The sequence below is a fragment of the Chiloscyllium plagiosum genome, unplaced genomic scaffold, assembly GCF_037043375.1.
Source record: "Chiloscyllium plagiosum isolate Xiang-an unplaced genomic scaffold, Cpla_swu_hap1 HiC_scaffold_13, whole genome shotgun sequence".
NCBI classification, from domain to species: Eukaryota; Metazoa; Chordata; class Chondrichthyes; order Orectolobiformes; family Hemiscylliidae; genus Chiloscyllium; species Chiloscyllium plagiosum.
This window is the reverse complement of record NW_028270151.1, coordinates 87,726,595-87,747,194: the sequence shown is the minus strand read 5'-3', so window position 1 is coordinate 87,747,194 and position 20,600 is coordinate 87,726,595. Positions and strand designations below refer to the sequence as shown.

Sequence of the window (20,600 nt, the reverse complement as noted above, 5' to 3'; positions counted from 1 at the left end):
CTCTACCTGGTTATGAAACTTTGCTTTCATCTGCTTTCAGAGAAAAGGCAGGTATTTAGTACTATGGAAGTGAATGAGAAGACAGTTAGTTGTAATGCTGGGGTAGGAGAGGTGTTGCAGTCTCCCCAGTGAGACAGTCGGAAGCACAGATAGCAGGAAAGGCTAATAGTTTGGGACAATGTGGTAGGTGGGAGCTATTGAGGGGAAAATGAGCCTTACAATAGTTAGCATGGTGATCCACGAGCCCTGATGAGAGACGTATGCAGTGACATATTTAAAGTAAGTGGTGGCCCTGTGACAGTGTGGTAGCAGAGACAAAATATGCCCTTATCCTTGCAAAGTACAGAAGATCATTCAGCTCTGTCTGTACTCCCAGACATAACGTTCAATGCACTGCCTTAGGCCTCTAACTACATCCAGACTGACCATGTCTGTGGTGAGTGGATGTCAGCAGGAGAAAGCACTGTCCACCAGCCCCTCCCAGTCCCTGTCAGTGAAATGGGGTCTGAGCTTCCCTTTCTGGGCACTTCCGTCTGTAATAATGAGGCAAAACCACAGAGTGAGGGGCTGTTCCCAGCTTGCAGGAACTGATGTGGCTCCAAATGCTGACAAAGTCCCAGGAGCTGGGAGAACTTCCACTTCTCCCATCACCTGACTCCATGGGATGGATGTCATCATTAACAGGCTGAAGATTGTTTGAGAAAAACTGACAGGGGTCATGGTAGACGATCCAACATGAATCTCACTGAGTGAAACTCTGCCAGAAATTGAGAAAATTGATGCCGCTGGATTATTTTCTGGGCCAGTAAGGCTGATGTACTCCAACTCTCTCTTTATCATGGTTTCCTCATCCAAAAGAAGGCCTTCCCTCAGTGCCACTGGAGCGTCAGCCTGGACTAATTGCACAAACCCAAGGGGTGGACATTTGTCAAACCCAGAGGTATACAGTGCTACCTACTGAGACACTATTGACACCAAGTTGCTTCCTTACTTTAACAGTCCATTATGTTCAGGCATGGTCACGCCTCTGCCGTGAGAGTGGCTCTACAAATCACTTTGTCCTTCAAAAGCCGAAGCTGTCGACACCAACATCTCCTGGCCCAAATACCTTTGTAGCTAGTCAAATGATAATGTATACAGGTACCAATGTTTCCAGCCCATCAGTGAAAGAACACAGACAGAGTAGGATCCAAATCAGGTTACTCTCATTGTTTGTGTTCATTTCTGTGCTCATGAGAACAACCCTTTAAAAGCCATGATGGGAATGTTAAGTACCATCTTTTAAACTGTTGACTCAATTTAGTATTTGTGATGTCCGTACACAAATGGGCTGCAGGAGTTCAAGACCACAACTCGAAATGTGCAATAAATATTGACACAACACGTTACACCCAGATCTTGTGAATCAACATAACAAAAATGGGTACGAATAAATTCCACCCTTTATAATCCAATTTATTGAATCAAAATCATCAACAGACATTTACATGTACACACATCAACCCTGTAGCCATTTTAAAAAATAGAACGATTTATCACCTGGTAACAAATTAATCCAAATATACAATGTAGGAATCTAAAACTTTTACAACAGTTGAAAAGATAGCACCTTATTGTCCACCAGGATAAGATATAAGCTCAGAATATTTTAAACAAAAATAAACATATAGAAATATATTTGTCCTTCAAATGTGCTTTCATAAATACATCTTACAAACAATCATGCAGATCAAAGTGACATTCAGATCCCACTTTCAGTGTCAGGTATAACATTATTGTCCGTATAGGCAGCATTGCTAGCATTAAACCCCTGATTCCATCAATCCCTGACACAGTCACTAACCAGAGATGGTGGAACACAGTGCTTGTGGGATTCCACCAAGAGATAGGTCCATGAAAATCCCTGAGGTCGTAAAGCAGAACGATAGAGAATCAAACATTAATTGTCCCTGATCAGATCTCAGTGTTTACTGAGCAGAAAGTAACACCAGGTATTGTTCAAGAGAAGATTAAGTCCTGGGTGAAAAAAAAAACAGCAGGTTGGATTCCCATTTCCTTTCCCCATGACACCTGCTGGAAAATGATGGGCAGGAATTCTGACAGAGAAACTGAGGTAGAGCTGTAAACTCATCAAATTGCTCAGGAGTCCTTGTAAAATATTCAAATGCTGCGGGACAACATTCCTGCAGCAAGAATGGATGACCTCCTGACATCCCATCATCTTAGCTCAGGCACTCTCAAAGTCAGTCATTGCCCTCCCCTTCCCCACTGTAAACTGCATCCTCACTTTGCTCCATGACCAACCATACAGAAAATTCCTTCTATCCTCCTGCATTTTTTGTTGAATCAGTTTGAATCCTTAGTGCTAATGGCAGGATGGGGATTATTCAGGCCATGATGTTACTGATTGTGGTTCAATATAATTCTCCTGATGCTGATGTCCCACAGTGCCTCATGGTGGCCAGTTTTGAGATGCCAGGTCTATTCAAAATCTGACTTGTTTACAATCGGACCACGCTTCACAAAATGATAGAGGGTATTCTTCAAGCAAAGACAGTGTACCTGTACATCTCTAGTGATACTGTCATGGACACATACATCTGCCACAGGGGCAGTGATGATGTTGAGTTCAAGCAGGTTTCTTCCTCTTGTTAGCTCTCTCTCTCCACCCGCTGCTGGCTCAGTCTAGCAGTTAGAGCTTTTAAGACTTGATCAACACAATCTGCTACGCTTTTCCAGCAACACTTTTTTCAGCTCTGATCTCCAGCATCTGCAGTCTTAACTTTCTCCAACACAATCAGTAGTTGGTGGTAGACATTGAAGTCCCCCATGCCTCACTGTGTGCCCTTATCTACTTCAGTGCTCACTCGACATTGTATTCAACACGGAGGAACATTGGCTCATTGGCTGAGCAAAGGAGGCCATTACATAGTAGTGAGCAGGACATTTTCTCCAGGGCAACTCTTTCCCAATGTACACCACAGTCAGTGGGATAGGTCAGAGCTGAGGATGCTGATGGTGGTGTCATGGACACTGTGTGTAAGGTATAATTCTACGTGTACAAAGAACAAAGAACATTACAGCACAGGAACAAGTCCTTCGGCCCTCCAAGCATGCAATGATCCTGATCCTCTATCTAAACCTATCACCTTTTACCTAATGGTCTTTATCCCTCTGCTTCCTGCCCATTCATGTATCTGTCTAAATATATCTTAAATGATGCAGTCTTGTCTGCACCTAAAACCTCCGCTGGCAACACATTCCAGGCACCCACCACCCTCTGTGTAAAGAACTTCTCATGCATATCTCCCCTAAACCTCTCACTTTGAACTTGTGACCCAGAGTAATTGAGACTCCATATTCTGGGAAAAACCTTTTTGCTATCCACCCTGTCTTTAACTCTCATAATTTTGTAGACCTCAGTCAGTCCCCCCATAAGCTCCGTCTGAACCAAAGTCTTGTACAACTGTAACATGACGTGCCAACTTTTGTACTCAATACCCTGTTTCTTGAACGAAAGCATGCCAAATGCCTTCTTGACAACTCTATTGACCTGCATTGCCTCCTTCAGGGTACAATGGACGTGAACACCCAGTTCTCTCTGTACATCAATTCTCCCCAGGGCTTTTCCATTTATCGTATAGTTCGCTCTTGAATTGGATCTTCCAAAATGCATCACCTCCCATTTGCCCGGAGTGAACTTCATCTGCCTTTTCTCTGCTCAACTCTCCAAACTATCTATATTCTCTGACAGTCCCCTTCACTATCTGCTACTCCAACAATCTTAGTGTCATCTGCAAACTTGCTAATCAGATCCCCTATACCTTCCTCCAAATCATTTACATATATCACAAACAACAGTGGTCCCAGTATGGATTCTCCATTTTGAGAAACTTCCTTCCACTACTACTCTCTGTTTCCTGTTTTTTTTTAGATTAGATTAGATTCCCTACAGTGTGGAAACAGGCCCTTCGGCCCAACACGTCCGCACCGACCGTCCAAAGAGTGACCCACCCAGACCCATTTCCCTCGGACTAATGCACCTAACATGAGGAGCAATTTAGCATGGCCAATTCACCTGACGTACACATCTTTGGACTGTGGGAGGAAACCAGAGCACCTGGAGGAAACCCACGCAGACACGGGGAGAATGTGCAGCCAGTTCTCTATCCATTTAGCTCGTACACCCTGGACCCCATGCAACTTCACCTTCTTCAACATCCTACCATGGGGAACCATAGGTCAGTGAGACAGTCTCCCACTTTGCACAAATCCACAGATGTTAGTCAGAAGGAGTTTACAGGCTGGATAGAGCTAGCACTATAGTTCTGGATGTTAACACCGGCTGGGGCAATGTCTGTGGTCTGTCTGGTTTCATTCCTTTTTTTAAGGCTTTGTAGTGGTTTAATATGATGAAGTAAGTAGCTCACGAAGCCATGTCAGGGAAATGGCTATGGAGTCACACCTAGCCTAGACCAAGTAAGGTTGGCAGATTTCTCTCACTGAAGACATTCTTAGACCAAATGGATTTTTACAGCAATCATCCAATCCAAGTTAATTAACTGAATTTAAATTCCATGGTGGGAGTTGACCCCGTGTCCACATGCTATTCACCCGTACCTTTAAGTTATTAGCCCAGTGACAAAACCTAAGGGCCAGTGTATCTTGGTAATTTTTACTGCATACTTTCCCAGGACATTGCACTTAGCTTTACAAAAAATAAAAGCAGACAGAGAATGTGGGAGGAGCTCAGCATATCTCTCAGCATCTGTGGAGGAAGAGAAACAGCATTGGGTCCAGAAGTTCTTTGCTCAGTTTTTCCCGTGTTCTTGGTGTTTGTTTCACATTTCCTGCATCTGCAGTCTTTCACTTTTTATTAAAATGGGAGCTGGTTTCCAGGATTATTTGGGGGAAGGAGGGAGCAGGTGATGTGGTAAGATGGGAGAAAGTTAGAGAGGAAAACTCGAGGCAGGATCGCACTTGTCCCCTTCCATCTATGCCTGAAAGACAGTAGAAAGATCCAGATGAAGATAGAGTAAGATGAGGTTGAGAGCCACCCATCATGATCGGTTTGTTACAGGTAGTTATTTAGTAGGGAAAATTCAAAGCAATATGTAAACTGACACTCACAGCACACCCTATTTTGGGAGAGTTTCATATGTGCTTGGACAGTATGTAATGAAGAAGTATTCGAGTAAAGAATGACTTCCTCTGATTTGAATTTTTTGGCGACTGGATAAAAAACTCCAAACATGTACCCCCTTCGTCTTTGAGAATTCCTTTTCAATATCATCATTGTTTTTGTTCCATCGATTTGTTTCAAAGTACTTTTTCCAATCGTTGAATGGAATTGGGTAAAACCAGTTGTCAGACAAGAACATAATCCCTTTGCATTCTTTGTTGAAGAGGTTTTGAAGATTGTCAGTTCCACACCATTTCTTCACCATCCGGGTTATCAGTCTAGGACCCTGATGGCCCCAAGCTGCTCCATTGAATTTCTCAACAAAATCCCTCAAGCAACTCTCAACATAAGAATGAGACCGGTTAAATCCCAAAGCTGCATTATTTGCAAAATTTATTGATTCTGCACCGATAAAATTTTGGAATTCCAAGGGTTTGAGTGAAATGATATCCGTGTCCAGATAGATGCCCCCATACTTCCACAGCAAGGCTAGCCGACAGCCATCAGCGAGTACATGGAACCAGTACCTTTCCTTGCTGGAATCTACCTGTAAAATAACAGAATAGAGGTTCATCAATTACAGGTTTGATGTTTTAAATCACTCCTCCCTCCAAATATTGTCCTCTCCGTCCGCACAATACTCATTTGGTTGAGCACCAATGCCTGAGAGCACTTTGTAACAGGCGGCAAGGTGGGTCTTGAGGAGATGGGAACCTGGGCTGGTTCAGTCTTAAACCTGCACACTCTTTCAATGGAGAAAGGCTGCAGCCACTTTCCCCATTGCCCCTGGCACAGTCTCCAACTTCCACCACAAGAGCCAGAGTCCTGGGAACCACACCACAGCCACACGTCAAATAAAACTTTAGTTCAAACAGATAGAAAACTACCCGCTCAGGCTCGAGATTGAGTGGGAATCCAGTGTGGATTTCTGACCACATTCCTGCCAAAAAGGATCAAGTTTCCAGTGAATAGCTGAAAGAATGACACATCTCCCTCATAATTGCATACATTTCAATCATGAGTTTGGTGCTGGAAAAGCACAGCAGGTCAGGAAGCAACTGAGGAGCAGGAGAATCGAGGCTTCGGGCAAAGGCCCTTCATCAGGAATGAGGCTTCTGGGCCAGCGAGCTGTGAGATAAATGGGAGAGGGGTTGGGGCTGGGGGGAAGGTAGCTGAGAATATGATAGGTAGATGTAGGTGGGGGTGGAATGTGATAGGTCGGAGAGGAGGGTGGAGCGGATAGATGGGAAAGATGATGGACAGGTCAAGAGGGAGGTGCCCAGTTGGACGCTTGGGATTGGGATAAGGTGGCAGAAGGGAAATGAGGAAACTGGTGAAATCTGTATTAATCCCATGTAGATATAGGATTCCAATGCAGAAGATTAGGAGTTCTTCCTCCAGGCATCGAATGGTTAGGGTTTGGCAATGGAGAAGGCCCAGGATCTGGTGGAGGATGATGTGATATATACGGATGTTGGTGGGGTGAAAGGTAAGGACTAGGGGGGTTCTGTCCTTGTTGTGTTGGGAGGAGTGGGGTCCTATGACAGAGGAGCAGGAGATGGAGGAGATGCACAGGAGGGCATCATCGATCAAGTGGTTAGGGCAATTGTGGTCTTTGATAAAAGGCCATCTAGGATTTTCTCTGGTGGAATTGTCATCCTGGGAAAAGATGTGGTTGAGGCAGAGGAATTGGGAATAAGGGATGGCATTTTTATCAGTGGCAGGGTGGAAGGAGGTATAGTCCAGGCAGCTGTGTGAGTCCGTGGGTTGGTAGTAGATGTCCGTGGTTAGTCAGTTACCTGAGATGGAGATGGAGAGGTCCAGGAAGGGAATGGAAGTCTCCAAGATGGTCCAGGTAAATATGAGGTTGGGGTAAAAGGTGTTAATGAAGTCGATGAACTGTTAAACCTCCTTGTGGGAGCATGAGGTAGCACTGATACAGTAATTGATGCAGGGGAGGAAAAGGTGGGGGATGGTCGCATCATCGCATCATCCTCTGCCACTTCTGTCACCTACAAACAGACCCCGTCACGAGGGATATATTTCCTTCCCCACCTCTATCAGCGATCTGGAGAGACCATTCTCCCTGTGTCTCCCTTGTCAGATCCATGCACCCTCCCCCCCCCCAACACCAGACCTCACCCCACTCCCGGCTTCTTCCCTAGCCACTACTGCAGGAAGTGCAAAACCTGCACCCACACCTCACCCCTCACCTCCATCCAAGGCCGCAAAGCCCTACACATCCAACAGAAATTTACTTGTACATCCATCAATGTCATCTACTGTATCCGTTGCACCCGATGTGATCTCCTCTCCTCTGGGAGAGAGGTCACCAACTTCTGGATCATTTCAGGGAGCATTTCCAGGACACCTGCACCAATCAACCCCACCGCCCTGTGGCTTAACACTTCAACTCCCCCTCCCACTCCAGCAAGGACTATGAAGTTCTGGTTCTCCTCCATCGCCAAACCCTAACCACCTGCCACCTGGAGGAAGAATGCCTCATCTTCCAGTTGGGACCCTGCAACCACATGGGACTAATTGGATTTCCCCAGTTTCCTCATTTCCCTCCCCCCTCCCTTATCCCAGTTCCAAGCCTCCAACTCGGCACCACCCTCTTGATCTGCCCATTGTCTTTCTCATCTATCCATTCCACCCTTCTCTCTAACCGATCACCTTCTTCCCCACCTTCATCTGCCTATTGCATTCCCAGCAATCTTCCCTCCAGTCCCAGCCCCTCTCCCATTTATCTCTCAGCCATTCCGGCCCACAAGCCTCCTTCCTGATCAAGGGCTTATGCCTAAAACATCAATTCTCCTGCTCCTCAGATGCTGCCTGACCTGCTGTTCTTTCCCAGCACCACACTCTCAACTCTGACCTCCAGCACCCGCAGTCCTCACTTTCTCCTCCATCTCAATCATGTCCCCCTTCAATCTCCTTGCTCCAGCAAAACAACAGCAGTCTGTCCAATCTCTCTTCATCACTGAAACTCTCCAGACCAGGCAACATCCTGGTCAATCTCCTTTGCACTCTATCCAGTGCTATCACATCACATCATGGTTATGTTGAATGGCTTAAGGGAGCGAGTGTCCTTTCCTGCTCCTATTTCTGATTTTCTTACATCATTTCAAGCTTTCTTGAGAAAACAGACTTCACATTTGGGTCTTTATACTCATGTCTGTCTAAGTGTAAATATCTTGTACCTACTTCCCAGTGGAAAACATCCAGTTTTCCTTTGATCTCTGACAAACAATCCCCCAATGCTCACTGTCAGACTGACTTCAGATTAATCTGTTCATTTTGCCCGAGGTTTAAATTCACAGCCCCAGAACACAAGGCTCATATGTCTACATCAACCCTCACCCTCGACAGTGAACTTAAAGGGGAACAGCATGGCTCCGAATTCAGCCCTGAAAAACTCTACAAATACAGTTCTAGTGAAGAGAAAACTGTCGATTTCCACTTTATAAACAAGGCAGATTGTCAGATTATTGACTAGAAACTTAAACTGGATCATAAACCATCAGTGGGTTTCATCCCAACACTCAAGTATTTAAGTAGCTGGGATTTTCCAATTTGTATCGTTCGAATGTCAGGGTGACTGCTCATTTCAGACACTAAAAGATTACTCTTTTCACCAGGGCTGCCACCAGGAAACTCCCATGTCTTCATCAAGATCCAATATTGGAAAAGGTTGACAAATAATAGAAGACAGTGGAGGATTTTTGGAGAAACACTGGCCTGCAGCCGATAGAATAATTAAAACTGCACAACTCTAAAACTCAATGATTCCTCTCCAGGGTTTATTGGGAACCAATACCATTTTACAAATGATAAAAATCAAACTGCAACAGTTGTTAACATGTTAAGATTGGCATGCTGTCATTAACTTGAATGTGAGCAGCAGTGTAATAATTCCAATGAATGAAGTGAGATTGGCTTGAAGTGGAATGCGTGCTAAATGTGAAATTCTAAATGATGACTGATCTGGGTTGATTGATAAGCTGGGACAGTGAAAGGAGCTGAGAAAATACCAGAGACTGACGGTAATTCCTTCCTCCACACTTTGAAAGAACTGCATATATTTGAACAGCTGCCTGATCACAGTGACCGTGCTGGTTTGTGTGATTTTAAGTTAATTACACTGGACGTGAGCCAATGATCTGCCATTAGTGTGAAATTGCTCCTGGCTGCATTTCCAAGCCCATTATCTCTTCTGGTAGGTGATTGGAAGCCAGCATTGTCCTACCCTTAGAGAACCTGGGGGAATCTGGAATCAATGGTGTGTCCCCAGAATCACCAGCAGCAGGAGGACTATCTCCAGGTGAACTTGCTCTAGGTTAAAAGCTGCCAAGCTTGAGGAACAGTTGGAAATGCTTTATATTACATGGCAAGAGGAGGTGGCATAGGAGAGTTCAGTGTAGGACATGGTCATCCTGTTCCCAGTGAGAAAGGGTGAGGCTGACAGATAAAGCAGACAAAAGGAATGGAATTCAACAGCGGTAGAGCAGGAACCCCCTCAGATGTTGGAAATAATCCTGATAGATTTACAGGGACGGATATCAATGATGTAGATGGCAAAGGTAACTCTCACAAGGAAGATCATGGGCAAAGTCACTGCATTGTGGTATAGCCAGATGTGGTATAGACAGTGTGTGTACACAGAGTTAAATAGAAATTCTAATTTTGGAAAAAACAACCTTTCCTGTAGGTACAACTGGGACCCAAATGGTTTGTTTCTTCCCAATGTGTACTCACCAAACTGATTGAGTCTCAAACCCTCTCTCACTCATGAATTGATTTCAATCCTGACTTTCTGCGGACTCTGAATCTCCATTTAACAGATAAAGAAAAGAATTGATCCTAGTTCTTCTGCATCTCTATGTCTTCGATGAACGAGGTCAGTCACCAGTTAAAACTGCTACCATTCTCCCAGGAATGGTTCCCTGAGATCTACTGCCTAAGCCACACCTTCTGTGTTTGACATTTTGTTGGGTAAGTGTGAGTTATGTCATGTTTTTCCATGATTCACACCTCAAGATCCAGCAGGATTTCTCACCAATTCTTACCCAACACGTCTGATTAACACCCTAACCTGCCATTTGTGGTGTTCACTTGTGTGCCTGTATCCCTCTCTTAGCACACACCATTCCTGGATCAACTCAGCAGGTATCAGTCAAAGCCCTGTTGAGTCTGTGCTAACTTATAAAGCCATTGTGCACCTGAACAAGCAACTACCTGTTCAGGTAGCCTGGTATATTTCCTGACATTTTCTCTGACAGACCAGAGAAATGAAACTGGTGCAATGCTTTGTGGGCAGAGACCAGGAGACCCTGCTGGATGGTGTGGTACACATGGAGGACATCCTCTTGACCAGGATCAGCAGCGGTGGACATGACACCAGCCCATAACAGCTTGGTTCTAAATAGCTACCCGGGTCAGTGCAGGGGTCTCAGCCATCTGGAGGAATATCCAGCAATGGAGGAAACAATAACTTTCTTCATTTAGGGTAGGAGCTAGCATCTACTCTCCAATACCTCACACTCACTCTTTCTCTGCTCGTGTGACCACCTCCAAACGGGACTTAGACATTCTCACTATTGGCTGCACCCACTCAGTCTCACCCACCCTAACTCACTGGCACCACTAACCCTGTATATCCTCTTTGCTACACACTCACTCACTCAGGGCACCTCCCCACCTGCACCAATATAATAGCTGTGCCACCCACTTTCATCCTCCATGGTACCTGCCTGTGTCTCATTCCAGAAGGAAAACGGTCCACAGTAGGGCAGAAAGGGTCCAGTTGGATGGTGGATTGTCCAATATTTAGCTCCTCACTCCGTTATGTGGATAGATCCCAGTCTCTGACTGCGCAGAGTACTGACTGACCATATCCAAGACCCTGGACTGATATTGGAGGCTGTCCCTGACTTAATGTGCGAAGACCCCTGAGCAAAGGCCATTCCCCCTTTACTGAAGGTCTGCTGACAAGCTTTCTAGCTCTGTGCCTACACTGAATGGCAAGGCAAGACAGAAGTAATGTGTGCCTGGTATCTCTGTCTGAGAGGGCACATGGTGGGTCAGTGGTCAACACAGCTGCCTCACAGCACCTGGGATATGGGTTTGATTCCTGCCTCAGGCAACTGTCTGTGTGGAGTTTGCACATTCTCCCCGTGTCTGCGTGGGTTTCCTCCAGGTGCTCCGGTTTCCTCCCACAATCCAAACATGTGCCGGCTAAGTGAATTGGCTATGCTAAATTGCCCATAGTGTTCAGGGATGTGTAGATTAGGTGCATTTTAGTCAGGAGAAATGTAGAGTATTAGGGAAGGGGAATGGGTCTGGCTGGGATCCTCTTCAGAGTGTCAGTGTGGACTTGTTCAACCAAATAGCCTGTTTCCATACTGTTAGAATTCTATGATTCTATGAAAAAGGTAAAGCGAGACACTGTGAGCATCTTGAAAGCCAATATTGGTAGATATGGTGTGTGTGTGTGTGTGTGTGTGTGTGTCTGTGTGTGTGTATTCGATACCCATGGATTGTGCCCTGAGATTTTGGAACCTAGGCTCCAACCTAAAAACCTAAAGGTCAGAAGCTCACTTTATCTCTCAATGAATGCACAAAACATGGACTGAGGTGCCACCAGCATTGAATTTGGCCTCACTGGACTTCTCACACGATTGCCTGAAATCTTTCCTTTGCCCACATCATTCAAACCCCAAAACAATTCTGTTCTGAACTTGATTGCAAAACATATCAAAAAAAAGCAAAATAGTGCAGATGCTGGAGATTTGAAGTAGAAATAGAAGTTGATGGAAAAACTCAACAAGTCTGGCAGCAAATGTAGGGAAAGAAATCGAGCTCATATTTTGAGTCTGGAATTGGGTTTTCTTCTGAAGAAGTTAAATTGGACTCAAAGTAATCCCATTTTTCTCTCTACACAGATGCTACTTCCTGTTTATATTTTAATTTAAAACCCACAGGACGTCCAATTCAGCATTATCCATCATTGTACACATAGAAACAGGGACTTAGCTTGTCAGTGTAAAGTTTACTATTCATTTTTCAGATTGATGGACATTAGCAGCTTTTACCATTCACAAACTCAAGCAGCCAGTTCCATATAACTCCTTACCTTCTCATACCATCCAGCTAAGGGTGTGTTGTTGAACAATTCTTTAGGATTCAAGGGCAAGATGATGACATTCTTGAATGAAGAAAGCAGACGGATCCCTTTGTACTCAGGTTCCTGATACACAGATATATTCCCATTGAATGCTTTCATGAAGTAATAAACTGGTTTGTTTGGGTTTAGTCTTGCTGCTGATTCGATGCCACACATGGCCAGTGAGGAAGGGTTCAGTTGACTGGAGGTCTGTAGAAACATGATTCCCGGCTCTGTGGATGGGTGTGGGTATTTCACACTCACTGTGTAGCTTGATGTTGGTAATTTAATTCGATCAGTGTCAACTGGATTGCCCATGTAGTTTGCCAGTGTATTTGGCAACTCACTTAATTTTAAAATGGTCTTATTCAAAGAGGGAATTACAAGCAAGTAGGCAGCAAGGGCAAATACCAGCAGGATGAATAATGCTGCAAATTTTGCAATACCCTTCATCACTGAAGATAGTTCTGTAATGATCACTGTGAGAAGAAAGAATTGTCAATTATAAACAGTTCAGTTCATACAGTCATACTTGAGAATACTTGCAAGCTCAAAAGCAAAGCATTTCAGTAAGTAGCAAATAGAACATAAGAGCACAGGTAATACAGCCAGAAGGAGACATTTGACCAACCCAGCCTGCTCCACCTTGTAATACAATTATGGCTGATCTTGGGTTTCAATTCCACTTTCCTTCCCACTCCACATTCCCCCCACAATTCCCTGAAAGATGATAAGTCTGACTATTTCAGCATTAGAAATATCAATCATGGAGCACCCTCTGGGATATAAAACTGCAAACGTTCACAATCCATTGAGTGAAGTCCTTATCCTGAGGCTGTTCACCAAAGGCCTTGATTTCCCAAATAGTGGAAATGATTTCTCAGAGTCCATCCCCTTGAATCCTTCAGAATCTTATGTTTCAATGAAACTGTTTTTTATTCTTCTGAACTCAGTGAATATAGCACAGATACAGAGAGCTCTGGAGAAATTCAGCAGGTTCATCATTGAGGCAACATGGTGGCTCAGTGGTTAGCACTGCTGCCTCACAGCACCAGGGACCCGGGTGCGTGTCCCACCTCGGGCGGCTGTCCATGTGGTGTTTGCACATTCTCCCCGTGTCTGTGTGAGTTTCCTCGGGGTGTTCTGGTTCCTTCCCACAATCCAAAGATGTGCTGGTTAGGTGCATGAGCCATGCTAAATTGCCCATAGTGATAGGTGTGTTAGTCAGAGGTAAAAGTCGGGGAATGGGTCTGGGTGGGTTACTCTTCAGAGAGTCGGTATGGGCTTGCTGGGACAAAGGGCCTGTTTCCGTACTGTAAGGAATCTAATTTAAAATTAAAGGAGAGAGAAATGGAAGCTTGTGTTTTAAATCTTCAGAAGAAAACTCTGGAGAAGAGTCATACTGGACTCAAAACATTAATTGTTTTTCTCTCCACGATGTTGCCGGACCAGCTGAGTTTTTCCAGTACTCTCTCTGTGTACATTCCAGATGTCCAACATCCACAGTACTTTGCCTTAACTCAGACAGCCTAGTAAATCTTTGCTATACCAACAACAATGCAGTTAAGTCCTTCCTTAATAGGGGAGACCAAAGATGGACAAAGTATCCCTGATGTAGTCTCATAAATGTCCTACACAATTGTGGGAAAACTTCCTTACTTTTATATTCCTTTCCGCTTGCAATAAACAGCTCAATTTCATTTATCTTCGATGGCTGTACTAGCATGCCATCTTTGTGTGATTCATCTACCAAGACAGTTAGATCCTTCTGCACTTCAGAGCTTTTGCAAACTCAGTCCATCAAAATAGTATACTGCTTTTGCATTTCTTGTGAGAGGGATTATGTTCTCACGTTCCCACATTATATTCTATTTGCTCCATCCACTCAACCAATCTCTATCCTCTTTCAGGCTCTTATGTCTTTCTGCCAACTTGTTCTCCTCTTATATCTTTCTCATCAGCAACGTTAACGACCATATCTTCAATCTTTTCATCCAAAGTCATTGGCATACTTTGGAAACAGTTGAGACCCCAGCACAAACCCTGCAGCACTCATCACATTTTGCCAAACCAAAAAAAAACCCCTTTATGCCTTCTCTCTCCTTCCTGTGAACTAACTAATGCCATTATGAAGCACTGTGCACTCTTAATATGTACAGAAATCATTGAGATAAACGCCTTCTTGGAAATCTAGATACATTCTAGCACATTCACCTTTGTACATGTTGTTTGTTAATTCTTTTAAGAACTCTCTAAACAAAATTTCCCTTTCACAAAATCATGGTGACTAAGTTTCCTGTTATAACCGTACTAATAATACGTTATAGTAACTGGCATGGAGTCTCCTGAGATAACTTGGAGGATGGGGGTGGGGTAACTGGGAAGGCAATAGGTAGGTGCAGGTGGGGTGTAATGGTGATAGGTCAGAGTGGTGGATGATCTGATAGGTGGGGAGGAAGATGGATAGGTAGGATAGTTGAAGATGATGGTGCCGAGTTGGAGGGTTGGATCTGCGATGAGTTGTGGGGAGGGGAAATAATGAAAATTGTGAGGTTGACATTGATTCCGTCTTGTCCCAAGGCAGGAGACGAGGCGATCTTCCTCCAGTCGTGGGGTGGCTTGGAGTTGGCACTGGTGGTGGCCCAGGACTTACATGTCCTTGGCAGAGTTGGAGGGGAGTTGAAGTGTTCGGTCATTGGGCGGCAGGCTTGTTGGGTGCGCATGTCCCAGAGATGTTCTCTGAAATGTTTTGTGAGTTGGGGTCCTGTCTCCCCATTGTAGAGGTGACCACTTTGCGAGCAACGGACACAGTAGATGAGTTGTTTGGATGTGCAGGAAAATGTCTACTGGATGTGGAAGGATCCTCTGGGGCATTGGATGAAGGTAAGGGGAGAGTGCGGGTGCAGGTTTTGCATCTCTTGCAGAGGTGAGGGAAAATGCCGGGTGTGGAGGGTAGGTTGGTGGGAGGCTTGGATTTAATGGCACGGTGGCTCAGTGGTTAGCACTGCTGCCTCACAGCATCAGGGACCCCTTCAGTGATCACTCAATAGTAAGGGAATGTTTTTCCCAGAATACTTGCCTTTTTGATAAATGTCTTTATTTCTTTGAGCATGTTATAGTCTACAATACAGAATTAGATCCTATAATAGCCTATGATTCCTAAATTACAACTTCTAAAAAATTGATAAACTTTAAAAAAAAGCTTTTTCTATTAAAGTATATAATAATATTCTGTAAATAATATTCTTAAAGTATATAATAATATTCTATCCTGAGATAATTTAGCTGGTTTGAAAACTCTCAGGAGGCAGAATATTTCATTTTACCCAGTCTGTAGATGGTAAAAATGACAATGTTAATGATTCAAAATTTCTCTAAATTGAGTGTTAGGTATAGCTCACCTGGAGGTCAGTGGATAGTTAAGAGAATAGAATCATGAATAATAAGTCAAAAACTATATATTTAAAGGCAATTCAAACAAGCCAGCAGTTTCAGTCCCATGACAGGGGATTCAAGTTGGGTCACATTCATGAATGACATTGCTTTGATAGCTCCTGCTCCAAACCTATTGTATGCTGTGAGTGATAATTCAGAAGTTCAGACTATGCTGAGAGACTTTGCCGTCACACTCTCACAAATTCCTCAATCATCTTGTGCACCAACTCTACAGCAGGTGCCTTAACCTTGAAATCAAGGTAGAGTCCACACTCTCACCTTGCGTTCAAGATACAACATTACAGTTATGAGACACTGCCAAGCAGAAAGGTGACAGAACTACACCATGTACATGCACTCCAAAAATAAGAAACTGGAGAAACTTGGCATCATCACTCACAGGAGCCAAACCTCCCCTGGCACCACAATTGAAAACATTATCACACGGGGAAATTGATCATCAACTTATCAGATCACACACCTCAACTGGAAGAGATTGAAGTTCTCAGCCATGGGCTCAATTTCTGCCCTCCCACTCAAACGGACCCCATTGGTCTTGTGGCAGACATGGAGGAGTTTATCAAACAAATGAGACTCCGGGAATTCTTCCAAGATGTCAGCAGTGATCCTAACGAGACAATCAATAAACCAGAAGAGTCATCAGAGAGATCTGTAGTGGAGCGACCAAAGAAGGAGTCGATATGGAGCCCTCTGGAGGGCCGCTGCCCTGGGCTTGACGTGTACGCTCAAATCATCAGGAAATGTGTCAAGGCCAGATTCATCAGCCACACTCACAAGGTAGAGCAAAACATCACCTGATCACAATGCAACGCCGTCTATGCTCTCAAAACCACTCGCAATATTGTCATCATACCTGCAGATAAAGGAGGAGCCATCATCATACAGAATAGAATGGACTACTGAAGGAAGTGTACCAACAACTGAACAACCAGGAACACTACAGGCAACTACTGGCTGATCTGACCGAAGGACACACCCATGAACTAAACAGATTGATCAAGACTTTTGATCCAATTCTTCACTCTTCCCTATGCACTCTCATCCCACGTTCTTCTCACATACAGGACTTCTACTGCCTTACCGAAGATGCACAAATCCAACACACCAGGACATCCCCATCATGTCAGGCAATGGAACCTTGTGTAAGAACCTCTCAGGCTGTATCGAGGGCGTCTTGAAACCCATTGTACAGCAGAGCTCAGCTTCTGTCGTGACACTCCATAGGAAATAACATCTCCATAGGAAATAACATCTCCATAGGTAATGACATCAACCCAAAGAAACCCACACATATAAATAGAAAGCAGGATTCATGAGCAGTGTTTCATCCAGAGGCTCACTGAAGATGATACCTAGTATGGTGATGAAACATCTGAAAATGAACCTTCCAGCTCAGCGACCAAACCTATATCCACATCCATCACCGTAATCCTTTAGGGAAGGAAACTGCTTTCCTCCCCTGGTCTGGGCTACATGTGACTCCAGACCCACATCAATCTGGTTGACACTTAACTGTTCTCTGGGCAATTAGAGATGGGTAATACATGCCAGCCTAGACAGTGATGCCCTCACATGTAAGTTCATTTCATAAAGACCTATGGCAGTGTGGTTGAATCTTAACTTCTCTCTAAAGCAACCAGGAGAGCCAATCAATTCAAGGATAATGAGATATGAGCACCAGATGCTGATCTTGACAATGATGCTCACAGTCCATACAGAAAACATTAGCCACCAAGCATTCCAGCAACACCCACATTCCACAATTAAATTGAAAGATTCAGAACTACATCATTGGCTGTCAGGCGATTATTAACATCATGAAAACACCCACACTCTGGGTTAAAGAGAAGCCTTTCTGACACTCTCTTTGTCTTTGTGGGTTCAGTTGTGAGGGTGGAAAAAGCCTGGAGGAGACCTCTCAGTTTAACCATCCCGTGCAGTTTCTCAGTCAGTGCCACTTCCAGTTCTCTCTGACTCACTGCCCACTGAAACTTCAACACAGTGATAAACTTACTGTTTCATTTTATACTGAATAACCTCACAAATGTCATTCTTTGTCGTATCACACATATCTAGCACATTATTTCAACCATCATTATTCTAATTCTTTATGATTTGTTATGATCTGTTCAACAGCCTCAGAAATTATATTTTGTTGAACTGAAAGAGTATATTTGACAAACCGGTTTAACATCGTCAAACACGTTAAACCTGCCTGAACATGTTGATCTTTTCACATTTCAAATGCTGCTCTTCATTCAGAGTGAAACTCAGAATAGCTAAAGATTGAACTATGAAAGATAAACTGCTCTCTGCTCATCTCCGTTGCAGGTGATCAGTTTATGGGTCACTCTGCTGAGATTGTCAGCAATCCAGTGGGATTCTCAATTGCCGTGACTGTAACTTTCTGCCAATTCTTTCAGTTCCCACTCCCCACACTCACACCGCCCTCTCCCCTCACCTGCCCCTCACAGCAGATTCCCCCAACACAGGATCAGTTCCTTAACCTCATGTAGGAGTTCCTGCCATCCCGTAAACCAATCCCCCTCATCCCAACAGCAGATCCTCCCCACTCTTCAGCAGTTCCTGTGAGTCTGCAAACCCTAGACCCCTGGCCCAGCATCTCATCCATATGCACGGAGCACATCACAGCTCCCCTTGAGATCTAGTCCTCTCCTGGGCAAATTGCTTCAATCAAACTGCAGGAAAGCTGAACCGTGGGAAAAAAGTGAACTTTGACAAAACATAATCTTTGTGAAACCATTGAGACACTGCTGATAAACGGGAGAAATCGTAGCAGAAATTCACATAGATGTTTTTTGTTCTGGGAAAATGAGCTGCAGTTAAAGGTTTGAAGAGTGAAAGAGAGTCAGACAAACAGACAGTGGGGATAACAGACAGTGAGGTGGAGAGGGAGAAAAAGAGAATGAGTAAAGGCATAGAGAACGAGAGAGAGAGATGGAGTGAAAAAGGTGGAGAGATATAGTGAGAGAGTTGGAAAGAGGGAGAGTGTCATCGAGAGAGTGGGGAATGGGTGTGGAAAAGGACTACAATGCAAATACTGTTTCCAAGAAGTAGGAGTATCCCTAATGCTGTTCTCAATCCCAGTCCCAGACAGGTCAGTGTGTGCATGTTCCAATCCCCAGCCTGGATAATTTGAGAGGGCTTGCAGTCAGAAATGTCTGTAAACAACTCACGAAACCCAAAGCTGGCAATGGTTCAACCCCCAATGTGATCATCCAAACCTTTGTGGGAAAAGCTGGAAGAGGAATGAATGATCCGAACAATCTTCCAAAGGAAGGATGTTAGAAATAGTTTTCACTTACCGTGTTGAAAGGTGTTTGTGCTCCAATGTTCATTTGCTGTGTGTAAGGATGTTTCAGCATTCAGGTTACACTGGGTGTGTCAGGATTGAAACAAAGGTTGATGTCACATGTGACTTTCCTGTTGCTGATTTGCCCTTTACAAAACTTTGTGGGATGTTTTATTGAGGCCAGCGACATTATGAACAGGATCAAACAGACAGACAGAATAATGTGAGCAACCCCAATGAAATGTGGAGAATGTGATGATATTTGTAATCAGTAGGCATGGGTTATATTATCAGATATTTTATGGTCAAACCTCCAGGATAGTATCCCATAAGGGTTGATGATCCTACAAAGGAGAGCTTGGAAAGTTTTGTCATGTGACTTTGGAAGAGACCCTGAGGGAACATGGTAATTAGAAATGTTTGTGTAGGGACAGGAGAGAGAGGGAGGAAAAACACATGAATATCCATATGTGTGTGTGTATGAGTGTGTGTATGTATGTGTGTCTATGTCTGTCTGTGTGGTATTGTATTAATATTCTTATGTTATGTCGATGCAGCACCACTAGGTATGTGGATTAATTTTTCTTGATATGTGACATACCATGAGACTAATACATACAATATAAAGTAATCTCCAGGTAAAGTCTATGCCTTGAGTGCTACAATGCAGAAAGACTTTGGCTTGGGTACATTTCATATTTACGCATTGATGTCTTAAAGAGACATCACCCCAAAGATGAGAACACAACACCCCTCCTCGCTTTCAATGATGGGAGCAATACACTATCTTTCTCAATTTCCTTTACTGCAGGGTCATGACATAAATTTCATTGTAATATTCAGCTAAGGATATAAGACAAAGGATATAGGATATAGGATAATGCTCCGACACTAGAATTAGGAGCAGAGATCCATCAACTAGCAGTTTTGTAGAAGATCAAAATGATTAATTTATTATTAATAAAACTTATTTAATGCTGACGTCAAACTTTATAAATTCAAAACTGCTGACCCCTCTAAATTGCCTAAAGCACACCAACAAAACACACTCATAGACTGGATAAGGGGAAAAGTCAGATTTCGATTTGCAAAATTCACTTTAAGGGTTAAAAAAAAACACTTTGGTGCAACATATCCTGGCTCATAATTGTTATAAGGTTAAAGATTGAGTTGCTCAGACAGCTGTGATTCCGGTGTTCTGAAATGTGAAGAGGGATGTCAATCACAAATGAGTAGATATTTTCTGAGATCTTTGCTAACACAGCTTTCTCAGTTGAGAATGTGTATCGGGTATAAGCAGGCAGGGAAAGAGTTAAGTTCTGAGTTTTGTGAAACAAGAGGTTCAGCTGAGCATGACTCAGATCATATAAGAACTTACAGTTAACAATGGGGGGCTGCAGGCAAAGGTAATGGATTAACAAGCTGGAAAACAGTCATTATGTTGAGCCATTTAACAATATTGGAAGCAGTCAGTATGTGAGGTT

At 43.8% G+C, this 20,600-nt stretch overlaps 1 protein-coding gene across 1 annotated transcript; it reads right to left on the bottom strand.

Moving 5' to 3' along the window:
- Positions 1 to 1,439: 1,439 nt before the first annotated feature.
- LOC148148370 (lactosylceramide 4-alpha-galactosyltransferase-like) lies at positions 1,440 to 19,204 on the bottom strand. Its single transcript, XM_087993893.1, has 3 exons — positions 19,130 to 19,204; positions 12,318 to 12,826; positions 1,440 to 5,729 (listed from the first exon to the last, which is right to left on the bottom strand). Exons 2-3 carry the CDS (start codon positions 12,798 to 12,800, stop codon positions 5,139 to 5,141), a joined length of 1,074 nt encoding a protein of 357 aa, XP_087850019.1. The 5' UTR covers positions 12,801 to 12,826; positions 19,130 to 19,204; the 3' UTR covers positions 1,440 to 5,138.
- Between the last annotated feature and the right edge of the window lie 1,396 nt (positions 19,205 to 20,600).